This window comes from Gopherus evgoodei, chromosome 11, assembly GCF_007399415.2.
Source record: "Gopherus evgoodei ecotype Sinaloan lineage chromosome 11, rGopEvg1_v1.p, whole genome shotgun sequence".
NCBI lineage: Eukaryota > Metazoa > Chordata > Testudines > Testudinidae > Gopherus > Gopherus evgoodei.
The window spans coordinates 39,801,644-39,816,126 of NC_044332.1; the positions used below are offsets into that span (position 1 = coordinate 39,801,644).

The following is a 14,483-nucleotide window of genomic DNA, read 5'->3' on the forward strand; positions in this document are numbered from 1 at the left end:
AATAATGACTGAACTGCACAGTTCTACAATACAACAGAGGAGATTTTGGTTAGTAGATGCTGCTCAGTTAAAATGTAAAAAGGCAGTGTCTAAAACAATAGGTGAATTTGAACATTTCCATTTGGTGGAAATCTGTGCTTGTTGAGTTAGGGATGATTTGAGGATTAGCAGCACTTTGCAGGATTACACTCTTAGGACCCAATGCAACTCTGATTGACTTGGTGGATGTCTTCACTACCAATGTTATAACGTGGCTGTGTGGTAGCGGCACCAGCGCTGTAAAAAAACCCACCTCATAAGGCGTTCCCAGTGCTGGTGCATTGCTACACTACCACTTTACAGCGCTGAAACTTGAATCGCTCAGGGGGTATTTTTTCCTACCCCGAGCAAGAAAGTTTCAGCGCTGTAAAGTGGCAATGTTGACAAGGCCTTAAATGGAAGTCAAATTGGGGACCCAGACCCTAATTCATTTTGACCATGCACAAAAACAACAGGCATGCATCATGGAGACTAGCAACATTCCTATAGCATAGGAAAGAATTCTATTTTTCCTGCACACATTTTAAACATCATACTACTCATCTGAATCATTAAATACTAGTTTATGGAAAGTAACTCACAGAACAGGTCCCTATTTATAACCAACCTCCTCCCAGTATTCTGGATTGAATAGTAAAGCTGCAATTTAGTTTTGTTTCTGCTGCTATTTTATAATCATTTGAGATGCAGTTTTGCAGTTTACGGAATCACTGAGTTTCAACTTTGGTATTCAAATCAAGGCCTTGTAGAAAATTTTTTTCTTCTCAATATGCCTATTTATCTATGCTCATTCACACACATACACCCTTATATTTATTGTCTGTCTGTCAGAAGTTGGTTTTAGAGAGCTCTTCCCATTTCTCACAATTATTTAATTATGGCTTATAATGAAACTCTATGAGCTAACATTGAAAAATGTGTATGAATATGTTCATAACTAAGATTCTCTGAATACATATTTGATTAAGATATGTAGATACAGGTTTGGATAGGCATTATCTTAAGATATGTACAACTAGAGCTCATCCCATTTGATTATCACATACACCATACTACTCTTTTTTATTTTATTTTTAATTATAATTTAAAAAAAAACAGATACAGAAACTGTAACTTTACTATATGGCTTTATTTATTTATTTGGTTTATTTTTTGTTCTTTTTAAACTCAAAATAACTCAAGAGAAAGATACTATAGCTCAGTGGTCCCCAACCTTTTTCGGCTGGCAGGCACTGAACAATGAGCCACTGAGGACTGTGGCCGGCAGATAAGCATCCACTGAAATGCCTCTTGACGCTGCTGCCGAAATGCCGCTGAAAATCAGCAGTGATGATTTTCGGCAGTGACGTCTCTTGATGATGATGCTTCTCAGTGGCATTTCGGCGGACACCGTATTGGGGATCACTGCTATAGCTCTTTTGACCTGGCTTCAACCATTGTAATCATAGCTAGCAATGACAAAACACTTATGAGAAAGCTCCCCCAAAATGCTTCTACGTTTTTTTTTTCTTTAATCAATTGTTTTGGATCACTGGCAGCAGTTAAGAGAAACAAAAGAGAATCAATCATGGAGTTTAAAAGGAAATTTACCAAAACATTTACTTCCAAAGATACCAAAAGCAGCAATAATTAGTTTCTCGGCTAAAAAGCAAATTGTCCAAACATCAACTAAACAACATAAATATGTATAGTTATAACAAGCTGCTGTTTGATTATATTCAGAAAGATAAGACATTATGGCTTTCAAACATAATTCTGGATAAATTTAACAACATATTAAAAGAATCTTTACAATCACAGAGCTTGTCTACACAGGGAACTCAGAAAAGTTAACAGAAGATGTGAATTTAAAGTGGATTGGTAAAACTGCTTTAAATCCTTATTCAGACTCTACTTTGGCAGTGGATTAAGCTGAACTGATTTAAGGCCACTTTAATTCTAAATAAATCCACTTTAAAACCACACCTTTAGTTAATTCAGATTAATTTTTCTGAGTATTTTTGTAGATAAGCCTATGATTTAGAGTTTAAAGCCAGAAGGGACCATTAGATCATTTAGTCTGACATCCTGTGTATCTCAGGCCATTCAGTTTTAACCCATTACCCCTGTATTGAACCCATTAATTTCTGCTTGACTAAAGCACGTCTTCCACTCTTGATATGAAGACATCAAAAGCAGGAGAAATCACAACTTCCCTTGGTATTTTGTGCCAATGGTCAATCATCCTCACTCTCCAGTTTGAATATGTCTGACTTGAACTTCCTGTCATTGATTCTTGTTATGCCATTCTCCAATAGATTAAAGAGCCCTGTAGTAGCTGGTATTTTCTCCCTGTGATGGTGCTTATACACTGTAATCAAGTCACCTCTCAATTTTCTTTCAATAAGCTAAACAGATTGAGCTGTGAAAGTCTCTCAAGGGAAGGCATTTCCTCCAGCCCTTGAAACATTTTTGTAGCTCTTTTTAAAATCTGAATACCAGAACTGAATACAGTATTCCAGTATCAGTCTCACCAATAACACATACAGCGGTAAAACCACCTCTTTATTCCTACTCGCTACTTTCCTGATATAGTGAAAGCTGTGTTACCCGGCACTTTATCAACCAGAAAGCTCTATAAACTGGCATTTCTAATCTTCAGTGAAAGTCTGGTTTATAGTCCATTTGGCACAGGGCCAGCCAGGCTTTCTACCTGGCTCTGTGTGGCTCCTGGGAAGCAGCGACATGTCCCTGCTTCTCCTAGGCAGAGGAACAGCCATAGGGACTCTGTGCACTGTCCCCTGCCCCTGCCCCGAGCACAGGCTCCACAGCTCCCATTGGCCAGGAACCAAAGCCAATGGGAGCTGCCTGTGCGTGAAGGCAGTGTGCAGAGCCACTTAGCCACACTGCTGCCTAGGAGCAACAGGAACACGTCACCGCTTCCAGGGAGCCGCCTGAGGTGAAACACCGCCCAGACAGGCACCCTGCACCTCCTCCTGCACACCAACCCCCTGCCCCAAGCCCCTCTCGAATCAAGCTCCCTCCCAGAGCCTGTGCCCCACCAACCCCCATGCTCCAGCCCCTGACCCCCTCCACAAACCCAAAACTCCCCTTCCTCTTAGTTAACTAGAATTTTTGACTTACTAGCACCCCCCATACACCCAACATGCCGGATAACAAAGCTATTACTGTACACACAAGGATTGCATTTGTCCTTTTTCCCATAGCATCACACTGGGAACTCATGTTCAGTTGCTTGTCAACTACGACCTCTAAATCCTTCTCAGAGACGCTTATCAACCAAACTTGCAATTTCATCGAAGAATGAAATCAAATTTTTTTGACATGACCTATTTTCAATAAAACTATATTGATAGGCATTAATTATGTTCCCATCCTTTATTAATTGAATCCCATAAAAGCTTTTTCATTATTTTGCCCAGAATTGATGTCAGGCTAACCAGCCTATAGTTACCATGGCCAACAATTACTTTAAATAGTTTGCATCAAATAATTAGCAAATCATGATACATGCTGCCAATTCATGTTTTCACAGTGACAGTTGCCATTGCTACCAGACGTTACCGTTTTTCAAATTTTAAAAACAGTCACAAATATTTGTGTTGGTTTGCAACCCCAGTCTTAGGCAGGAAGCAAAAAAAATTTTTTTTATTTTTTTTTTTATTTACAAAATATACTTAATTTTTAGAACTGGGCAAAATCTTCAGACAAAACTTTTCTTTGCCAAAATATGCTGATTTGGGTCAATAGAAACATTCTGTGAATTGATAACAATTCACCAAATAGTTTCAATTGAAAAAACAACAACAAAATCCAAAAAATCAAATGTTTTGTTTTGGCCTTTTAAAATATGAAACTTTGATTTTTAATTCAGTACAACTTCATATTTGAGTTTTACTTCAATTTTATTAAGAATTAATTTTAAAAGGTTTTATTTAATCTGGAAGACATTTTTAAAAAACACCATCACCTTTTTGGTTTGCTGAAAACTTTTTTTTTTGTCATGGATCGACCTGAAATGAAATTTTGATTCAATTTTTTGGTATGGCCAGCGAACAAAAAAAATAATAATAAAAAAATAAGTTATTCTCACAGCTCTATTTTAAAATAAAATTAATTTGTATTAATTTTTTTCATTAACTTTCTTAAAAACTGAATTTCTATTCTGAATTTTCAATGGGACTGAGCATCCGTATCTCCATTGACCACATCATTGACCAATGGAGATATGGGGATTTGACATCTTAATTTGGACTGTCATCTGAAGTGGAAAACAATCATGCTCTCCAAATGCTATCACTTCAAGACACCATATCACGTCTGAATATATAATAGATATAATATCCTTAAAATCTTTTTTCCTCTTCTTTCGCTGATAACTGGCTCTATAACACGTTTTCAATACTGAACAGTGTGTGCAAATCAAAGGATTTAGTACTGGAAAAGGCCACCTAAGGATTATACATTCCTTGCCACATTTATACGTACAGAGTTCAGCCAGTTTAATCGACACACAGATTAGCCTAGCCTGAGTGTGAACAGCTACAGTGCATGACCCTATCCAAGTTACTGCATTCTCACTGGGTGCTGCACTCCCGTGTGGTGTCACCAGGGTTTTCTAGGGGTATATGCTACAGTTCTTTATGCTGCAGTAAGATGAGTCGGTCTATGATTCTTTCTCAGTGAATCTGGGAGAATTTGTCCACCTTCTGGTCATTTGAGTTGGGGGAGGGAGGAATTGTGGGAAGACATTGGAGGACTATCAGCGCATGAGTGATTTAGGACTGTGTCCTCACTGCGAAGGGAGCCTGAAAGTGGAACCTAGTCTCTAACTTGCACCCCTAGCCAGATCAGTTGAAAGTACCATTGAACGTAGGTGAGGTTTTACTGTGTGGACATGAAAGGAGTTAGGGGTAACACCCAGCTAAAAGCTGGGGCTAACTCTACGAAGACCTACACCATGGAGGGTGCAGAACCAGGGCTGCTCCCTCAATCACAGGCCAGAAGGTTAAGAGGGCAAAAGAGGAGAGTGCAACTGTTTCCCATTAGTATCTGGTGATCTGTTTGGCCAACGGTAACCGAATGGGACTGAGTAGTCCACAGGTGCACCTTGCTCCTCTCCTCCAGAGCAGGGCCAGATTAACTCTCCTGTGGGCCTAGGGCTATTAGACTTGTAGGGCCCCTGTATACAAATCTTTTCCTAATTTAAAACAAAATGATCACAATTATGGCATCGAGGCTACTAATGCTATACTAAACTTGCCTTTTAATTAACAAAGCCATTCTGTGGTTACATTTCAGTCTTAAAACATGTAGAATATCGTTAAATTAATTCAAAATAGGCTACTCCTTACCTTAGAAATAGCTGTTATATTAGTTTCTTTCTGGGAGGCGATTTTGGTGCAGGGAAGGGGCTCCAGGCTGGTGCAGAGTGTTGGGGTGCAGAAGAGGGTGAGGGGTGCGGACTGTGGATGAGTTTGGGTGCAGGAGGGTATCTGACCTGGGGCAGGGGTTGTGGTGCAGGAGGGGGTGTGAGGTGCAGGCTCCAGCTGGGAGGTGCTTACCACAGGCGGCTCCTGGCCAGCGCGCAGGATGGCTCAGGCAGGCTCGCTGCCATGGCCCCACAGAGCTCCTGAAAGCAGCTGGCTGCTGGCACATCTCTGCGTGCCTCTGGGAGAGGGGGACAGTGAATCTTCTTGCGCTGCCTGCGCTCACAAGCGCCGCCCCCATTGGCCGGGTCCCATGATTGGGAGCTGCAGGACAGTGTTGGGGCAGGGGCAGTGTGCGAGCCGCCTGCCCGTCCCCGCCAGGGGGCCGCAGAGACATGCCAGAAGCCGTCCGCTTCCAGAGTGGCGTGGGGCCACAGCAGGCAGGTAGCCTGCCTGAGCCATGCTGCACAGCTGGACTTTAACGGCCCGAAGAGTGCGATCGACTGCTAGAGGCTCCAGGATTGACCACTCGTTCACGATCGACAGTTTGGTGATCACTGAATTGTATATAATTATGGATTATTTTTGTGGGGGGCCCCCTTAGCCCGAGGCCCTGGCTGCAGCCCGTAAAGCCCCTGCATTAATCCGGCCCTACTCCAGAGGGTCACCGTGGCAAGGGAGCAGGGCAGAATAAAGCAAGAAGGGAGAATCTTGTGGGACAGATGCAGAAGACACTCAGCATGTTTACATTCTAACAACCACTATTCATCTGGCTTAAATAACTAAACAAAAAAACAAAAACATCCCCAGGAGGTCTTCCTTGATCAGCAACAGAGAGGAAAACATTCAGATATTATTTACAGTAATTTGTTTCATAACAAGAAAAAAAACAGAAGTGAATACTTACCTCTTTCTCTATTTTGAGCAGCTTCTTTACAGCCACCTCTTTGTCCTGTGATATCCATCGGGCTCGATAAACACTCCCAAAACTCCCTCCGCCACAGCTTTCAAAGAACTGCAAGTCATCAAATTTAATTTGCACAAATGAAGCACTGAGAGACGACATCTCATAATGACAAAATATACCACAACAAAATCTGTAAGGAAAAAAAGTCTAATTAATACATCTGTTCCACAGAATTATTACACTCCTAACCATGCTTTAGATATCATAAAGCAAGAACTGACTGCCATAAACAAGTTACAGCAAAAAACGCTGAACAGATCAAAGGGAAAATAAAGTTAAGAAACTCACATGCCAATAGCCTATGCAAACATTTTATAGAGTTTGTACAGACTCTGAGAAGCAGCTGTTTGTAGAGAAATGGTTAGAAGTTTTCCTTGGATTTAGTGACGTTTCCTGAACACACTGGAGTAGCACTGCAAAAGACTAGTGCGTCAACAGGTCCCCTAATATGAAGCACACTGACAAACGGGAAATGCACTTTCAACTGGAGCTTGCATAGGAGTCCTGGAATCTGGAGCATGCAATCTCTCCATGTTGTGTGATCACTTCACGCAAAATATACATAGCCTAAGCAACTGAACATTCTGGCAAGAGTGCAACTGTAAGCCTGAGGCCCATGTACTCTCCGTACACTGAGAAAGGTAGAAGCACTTGTCACAAAGACATGGAAAAAGATGGCCGAAATAAAAATCTCTTCCCAAAGTAACTCAATTATGCTTGCATGTTATAACAAAGCATAAGTGGAAAATAATTTCTCTGTTATAATATCTGAAATCCTGTGCATACTGCCAAGAATGGATTTTACAGTTGTAAGAGATCATACCATATTCGTTGTCAAAGGAACAGACTGTCCTTCCAGTAGATCATAAAGTGATAAATCCTATGGCTGTAGCAGATTTTTTAAAATGTTATCACCTAAGTGAGTGGCTGATCACTCACAGCCATCACATTTGTGGATTAATTTTGAATTTCTTTTTATAGAGGTGTAAGCTAAAAAGGCTTTGATCCTCAGTGGCACTGGTGAACATGTCGGATCCTGCAGTTCTTGCAAAATTTCAATAAGATGATTTGTCAGAGGCTTATTTCCACACAAACGTAATTAAACAGGTTTAGATAAATCAGGGCAAATCCTGCTATGGAAAATTGTATTTCAGTTTAAGAGTGGTTTACTTTGGTTTAGGTTAAACCAGTTCTTAATCAACTTAAACTAAACCAAAATAAGCATGTCCAGGCAGACTCTGCACCAATTAAAATTACACTATGAGTTAAACCAGTGCAACTCTGTATTTAGACAAGCCCTTATGTTTTCTATAGTACCCATCAGCATAGCATCTAAGCATTGTGTACTGTCTGGGGCCTGGACTATCTTCTAGGTTACATGTCCGAATGGTGCCTAGCACAAAGGAGCCCAGATCACAGATTGGGGTTCCTAGGCTCTACTGTAATACTAAAAATGATTATGGTTTTCCCCCCAAGATTTAAATACAACTGTGCAATGGATTTTAGATTACAGCTGACTAGAAATCCAGTTTCAGTCACCATTTGGTTACTGCAGGTCTCCAGATGTGAGGCAACAACTGGTTCTTTAAACATTGCCTAGGACTATCTGCAGTGTCCTCTCAGTTTTCTTGCTTTCTTTTAAACATCTTGACTATCCACTGACAAAGTCCTATAAGACTAAAAGCACTGGTTGACTATTTAGTCCATGATGCAAGATACAACATAATACTTTCATTGAAGGCATTTTTTTCAAGAGACAAATTTGGGACTCAAAATTTAGAGATAAACATAGTTTGTCTCCCAGACCATCTGTGAGGGAATATTGGTTCTTTTTCTTACCAAATCCTCTGAGCTGAAGTGCTCTGTTGTTGGTATGTTGTGAGCTGGGATTAATCTTATTTATGTGGCAACCTTTTTTGGTTGTTTCCCTAAGCAGGTCTAGTATTGATTGTTGTTATTGCATTTACTTTGGTGTTTATTAATCTTATGTGGTTCAAATTCTTTGAAAGTGTACTGTACTGAGAACAGAGATTGGTCAACCTTCCCAATTAGGGTGACCAGATGTCCTGATTTCATAGGGACAGTCCCGATATTTGGGTGGTTGTTTTTTTTTATATGGGCTCCTATTACCCCCCACCCCGTCCCGATTTTTCACACTTGCTATCTGGTCACCCTATTCCCAACATTCCAGCCTCTTTTTGAATAAACTCAATTTCATCTTCCTGCTTCTCTGCCATTAGCCCCTTACTTCTGTGTGTCCAGGAACAGCTCATTTGTGCTCTTCACTTCAATAGTTTCACAGCTAATTATTATTGTTTATGCAGTACTACAGGTGTACATGGTGCTTTACAGACAAATGGAAAGACAAGCTTCCTATCCTGAGGACTTATATAATTAAGCCACAATCCTGCAAACACTGATGCACCTACTTAACTTCACTCACCTGAGTAGTCTCACTATAGACAATGGAATTACTAATTGCTGTAAAGTTACTTGCATGCATAAATGTATATAGGATTGGACCATAAATTACACAGAGAATTGTAAACAGGTGATGACAAATAGTTGAGCTGGAGATGACAGAAGGAACAGAAACAAAGGGAGAGGGAAAATGCTTTTGGGGAAACGGGTAAATTATTTCCTGTATTTACCATTTGCATTTGTCAGAGCTACCTAATTATTTTAAATTATTATAGAACCTACAGCTCCCATAACCCATATGCACAGAATAAATGACTCACCTGGCTTCTCAAAGATTTACTAGCACAGAGCAAGATCTTATTCTATTAAGATTTTGTTACTTAGCCAAAATATAACTCTCAACATTTACTAGTACACTACAAAGGATAAATATAACTGAATTACAGTTGTCACATAAGTGAACAATGTACATTTTGTGATGTTGCTTTTTTTTCTTTGTTCACTCACTCACCAATTCCCAAAATCCACAGTGGGTCTTTCCCATCAATGAGAATTACTAAGAGTTATTTTTATGTCTCCCTAACTTTACTCCTTTCCAATGCAAATAGTTTATCTACTTCTGTCTACAAGCCTAGAGACATCTGAGTCACTGGTATACTATATCATTAATATATTTTAAAGATGACACACTGGTTCATACTGCATTCTTCGAAATATATTTTCCAGTGAGCTTATGGGAGATGTATGCAGGTAACTGCTATTAATACAGGTATCTATAATTAATGCCAACATGAGTTATGCACAGTCGCCCTCTTCTGGATGAGAGAATAGACCCATTTGAATGTTATTTTATATCTACAGTATAGCTACAAAACAGCTAATCCTCAACTGGAAAGATTAATCCCTTTGTTTTGTGGCAGAAAACATTTGGATGTATCTGTTACTACTATATGAGCATTACACATGCCGTTATTAACTAACTTGTCATCGTGTTTTAAGAGATACTTTACAATTGTGTGCCAAATCTGGGTTTATACAGTGGATCAACAGAAAATTCTTATAGTTCATTAGGCCCCAGACTGAGTTTTTATACTTCTACTCCAAAACAAGTGCTTCACTCTTCTACTCTCAAGCGCTGCATTTTCAGATCTTCAGGCAAGAGCATCTTTCATTGTAACAGTTTTCTGTTTTGCTTCTTTCAAAAAGAACCACCACAATAGCCTGAAACTTTGTACTCCCCACAGTTCTATCATTTTTTAGAGCTTCTATCTGTTATTGTACTACAGCAGTGGGGAAAACTATGTTAATTGGCTTTGTTGTCTATGAAGCGAAGCTGTGGCAGCTCAGTAATACTGTGAATGATAAGTATTTGAAGCAATGGTTCAGTCATTCTCTCTCTCTCTCAGGTATTTCTAAAGTACCTATCACCTTATGAAAATAAAGAGATTTCCTTTCTTGAACTTCAGTTTTGATTTCTATCAGTTAACATGAGCTGGAAGTAATACAGCCCAAGAACTGAAGCCATCTTCTCCTTTGAAAGATTTTTCCCCCCTCCTTACAATAATTTCCGTAGCAATCTTAGAAATTGTTGTTTCCACCAAAGAGAAGAGGATCTAAGAAACATTCTGTTGTATTTTAGATTTCTGTTTTAATTCAGTGACTAGCAGCCTGTTATTGTATGTCGCTTTGTATCCAAATTGTTCAGCAACAGCATGCTCAGCTCAATACAGTAATAAATTCTCAGCATGCTCAACACTATCTGATAGCTAGCCATTAATGTACACATTTAACTATGGGCCTCATTCACTTCTAAATGGGAATAACCAACCTACGAATGAGAAAGCTCTGTTTTGAAACTCAGAATTTCCTCCAAATTCTTCCATTGGGTGGTTTGCTCTCTCCCATCTTCCCTTAACACACAGATCTTGCAGGATCCACTGAAGACAAAAGATGCTCTCTTCCTTCACTCTGCCATCAAGCCTCACTAGAGCCTACAAAGAGAAGTTTCCTGGGGCTCCCTCTTAATGAATGAGGGAGTCCTGCAGCACTGAATGGGAAACAGTGCAAATTAATCCTGCCTCAGGTTATGCTGTGTTTCGCTGTTAGAGTATGGAACCTGATGAAGCCCACCCACTTCACCTGTCCTCTCCAACTCTGCAAAAGAGCTTGCATGTGTTGGATGGGGAAATACTACAGAGGAAGAACTTCCCTCTTCAGTACGTGCACAGAGAAGCACAGAGCCCTAATATTTTATCAGTTACTAGTCATATTGTAGATCTAGTTACCACTGATGGTTTATATGTAAGAAAGAGAGACAAAAAAGGAACAGGATTAGCACAACTTTCACAATATATTTGTGTCCCAATATACCTGTGTTAGATTTGTGTGCGTTTATAAAACAAGTACTGAATCTCTCTTGTTGCACACATCCCTGGAGCTATTTTACTACTCAACCGTTTGGATTACGTCTAGCGATTCCATTACAAATTATCATAGGGAACTACTAAATTATTCACTCCCCTCACAGCACCTTCTGATTTTGTAACATGGTCAAAGTAGTTTTCAGTGCTTTTTTGGGGTTGCACACTGCCAACATACTGCCAATAAAGCAAGACTACATTTGTACTAGCTTAAAATACACAGTAGCATGTGCCAAGTTTCCTTATTTGGCAAAACAGTTCCTTGGCTTTCAAGATCTTTGGCCACCCATTTTAAGACCATCCTCAAGCTTTTGTATTATGACACCATCTCTAGTCCTAGAAGAGGTCAAAAATATTCCATTTAATAGCAAAATGTAAAAATTAAAATAAAAACATAAAAAGGAGTTGTCCATAGCTCTGTCTGACTGGAAAAGGGGGCAAGGAATCACTGTGGTAATCTGTTAACCAGAGCATTACATAAAGAAATAAATAATGCAGGAGAAACTTTTTGTATATAAAACAGAGCCATAATCACCCCATTGTTTATGATAAAAATTAAAGGATAAGATGTAAATTCCATGCAATGTTCCAAAATAAACATTTATCTAATCCTCCAATTCTTACAATAAATTAAGACAAAATCAACACTGCTACATTTCCCAACCTATCAAACTTCCTAAATCAATTTAATAACGCACTACAGTAGCAAAGATTTAAAAGTAGGTTCTGCACACCTTCATCACATGATTAACTATAGTTCTGCCATCTCCTCTGTCTGAAAACTAAGGAATTATAAAACTTCTGTAACTTATTTCTAATTTTGTCTGAATAGCTGAAGTTTATATATCTGTTAGTTTTAGAGAATGATCACACAATTTAGTGTTTAGTTTAAATGATTCAGAACTATTCTATTTTAGATCTTTATTGCATTAAAGACTGTGCATGTTTCATTTTAAACAGAAAATATACACTCAGAGATACTAAGTCACTTGCACCATTTTAGTTACAACTTTACGCTATTATTTCCTAACAATGTAGTCACCAATGTACACAACATGGTTAAGGAGTTTACAATACAAGGTTTTGATTCTGCAATCAGATCTGTGGGGTGATGGGCCTCCACACAGGCACCAGCATATCTGATTCCAGGATCAACATCTACATATTTTGTCAGGGTCTTGATTTGCTTAGCTTCATTAGTCTCAAGAAACCTGATCCTACTCCCACTAAATTCAGCCATGCAGGACTGGGCCCTAAAGATGTTTCTAAATCACCACCCCACTGAGCTACATCTGTCCCAGTTAATCCAGTATTTTCAAATTAGTTCTGGTTTCTGAATTAAAAAATTAAATATCCATTGCATAATGATGGTTAACCACTGAACCTCTAAGAGAATCATGCTGGATGGAGGGTTTACGGAAGAAATATAAAAATAAAGTCATAGTTGAGGCAAGAAACAGTATAGATGTAGAAATAGCACAACAGAAAAAAATGACAGAAATAATATATTGCTTTGCTGTGGGTATGGGAGAGGAGGTTAAGTTCAAGTGTTCAAACCGAGGGAGTGCAAAATCAGAAAAGGGAGCATGTGTTCAGTGTATTTAGTATATGTATATAAAATGAATTCACTTGAACTCTGATTTAAAAAGAGGAGAAAAAAGAGGACTTTCTCTTTGTTAAATGTTAACTGTCCAAGTTCTGCATATAATCAGAAATAAATGTGATCTTTAAAGCCAAATTTCTTATTCTGAATCGTTTGTTATATCATGTATGCTAGCATACTCTCTCTGTCACTCACGAAACATGAATATGACCTAACGCTAATAATGTAAGCCATTACATTTTAATTCAGTTCTGGGGAATTATGTATGTGCCCGTACCAAAGACAAAACCAAATGCAAGGTTTTTCTTTTTCGAAGAAATTGGCCTCCTCTGGATGCTGAGCCGAGCACTGGGCTCCAAGGAGTAAAAGGTCAGGACACATACTGGCATGCTAAAATATCTGCCAGGACTTTCAAAGTTGCTATGGCTCAGAGAGGGGACATGTCAGAACAAGAAGAGGGAAGAGCAAATGACGAATAGCATCCTTGTGCTCAACTCTGATTTCAGTTGAATCACGGTCTAGCCAGACGTCAGTGGAGTTGCACAGATTTACACGGTGCCACTGAGATCAGAACCAGGACCAGCGGCCAGTCAGGAGCATGCGATCATACAGAAGTTAACTGTGTGTGACTGAAAGGCCAGGCTTGCAGAGGAAGCGCAGCTCTTGCCTGCTTCGCTCTGACTGCCAAAGCTGAAAGTTACAGGGCAGCAGGCCTGGAGTTTTGTTCGTTCCTGGCATGGGGCTGGGCTAGAGCCATAAACCCTCCAGGGCAGCGCTCTCCCGCCCCCGGGCCTGCCCCAGGGGAAAGGTGGGCTCGGGACAGAGCCGCGATCCCAGGGGCAGAACTGAAGCAGCTTGACCCCAGCCCTCCGCTGGCGCAGCGGAGCCGCAGCTCGCCACCGTGCGGGGCAGGGAGCTGGCTCCTGCGGGGCGTCTGTGCCCGGAGGCCCGCCGAGCGCCCCGCGTCCCACGCGGACCCTTGGGACCTGCCGCGGCCAGGGGCTCCCCGCCGCCAGCGAGCGCACGGCTCAGGCTCCGGCTCCGGCTCCGGCCCCGGCCCCAGCCCCCTGCCGGGAGCAGCCCGCAGCGCTCTCCTCTCCCTACCTTCCCCCCGGGAGCCCGGGCCGGCGGTGCCCGTGCGCAGCCAACCGCGAAGAACTCGCCCGGGCGCTTGCGGGGAGGCTGGAACCGGCGTGACCGCGTCTGCTGGCTGGGTGTCTCCCACGCTTCCGGTTCGCGGCCAGGAGTCAGCCGCACACCCCGCCTCCAGTCCGTGCAGCCAGCCGGCGCCACCCCGCGCGCTGCCCCAGCGGCCAGGGGGCCCGCGCTGCCCGGGCACTGCGCCTGGCGCGCAGCCCCACCAGCGCAGGCCACCAAGTGAGGGGCTAAGTCACCCCCGCAAGCCCAGCCCTGAAATGAGAGACACTGAACTGCGGGGCAGAGACAAAATGGGGGCGCGAGAGAATCCTGCACATGCAGGATACGGCCAAGGAACAGGACAGGGAAGTTTCAAAGCTGACAGGGCTTTAGCTGGCCCAGACTTGAGCCTTGTTTTCAAAGTGACTATTTTCCCGGAGTTCAAGCGAGCTGAGGAAAATGAGGAA

The 14,483-nt window shown here is 41.3% G+C and overlaps 1 protein-coding gene across 3 annotated transcripts in view; it reads right to left on the bottom strand.

Annotated features, from left to right (window-relative positions):
* The window catches only part of MAP3K20 (mitogen-activated protein kinase kinase kinase 20), a 124,274-nt gene extending 110,123 nt beyond the window's left edge, over positions 1 to 14,151 (bottom strand). The window contains exons 1-2 of one of the 3 annotated variants that reach the window (XM_030580398.1): positions 13,984 to 14,151; positions 6,376 to 6,565 (exon numbers count right to left, since the gene is read on the bottom strand). In XM_030580398.1, coding sequence (XP_030436258.1) covers positions 6,376 to 6,534 — 159 coding nt within the window. In that variant the 5' untranslated portion in view covers positions 6,535 to 6,565; positions 13,984 to 14,151. Of the gene's footprint in view, positions 1 to 6,375; positions 6,566 to 6,723; positions 7,406 to 13,983 lie in introns of those variants that run through there. The other 2 variants (XM_030580399.1, XM_030580400.1) reach the window with 2 other exon arrangements.
* Between the last annotated feature and the right edge of the window lie 332 nt (positions 14,152 to 14,483).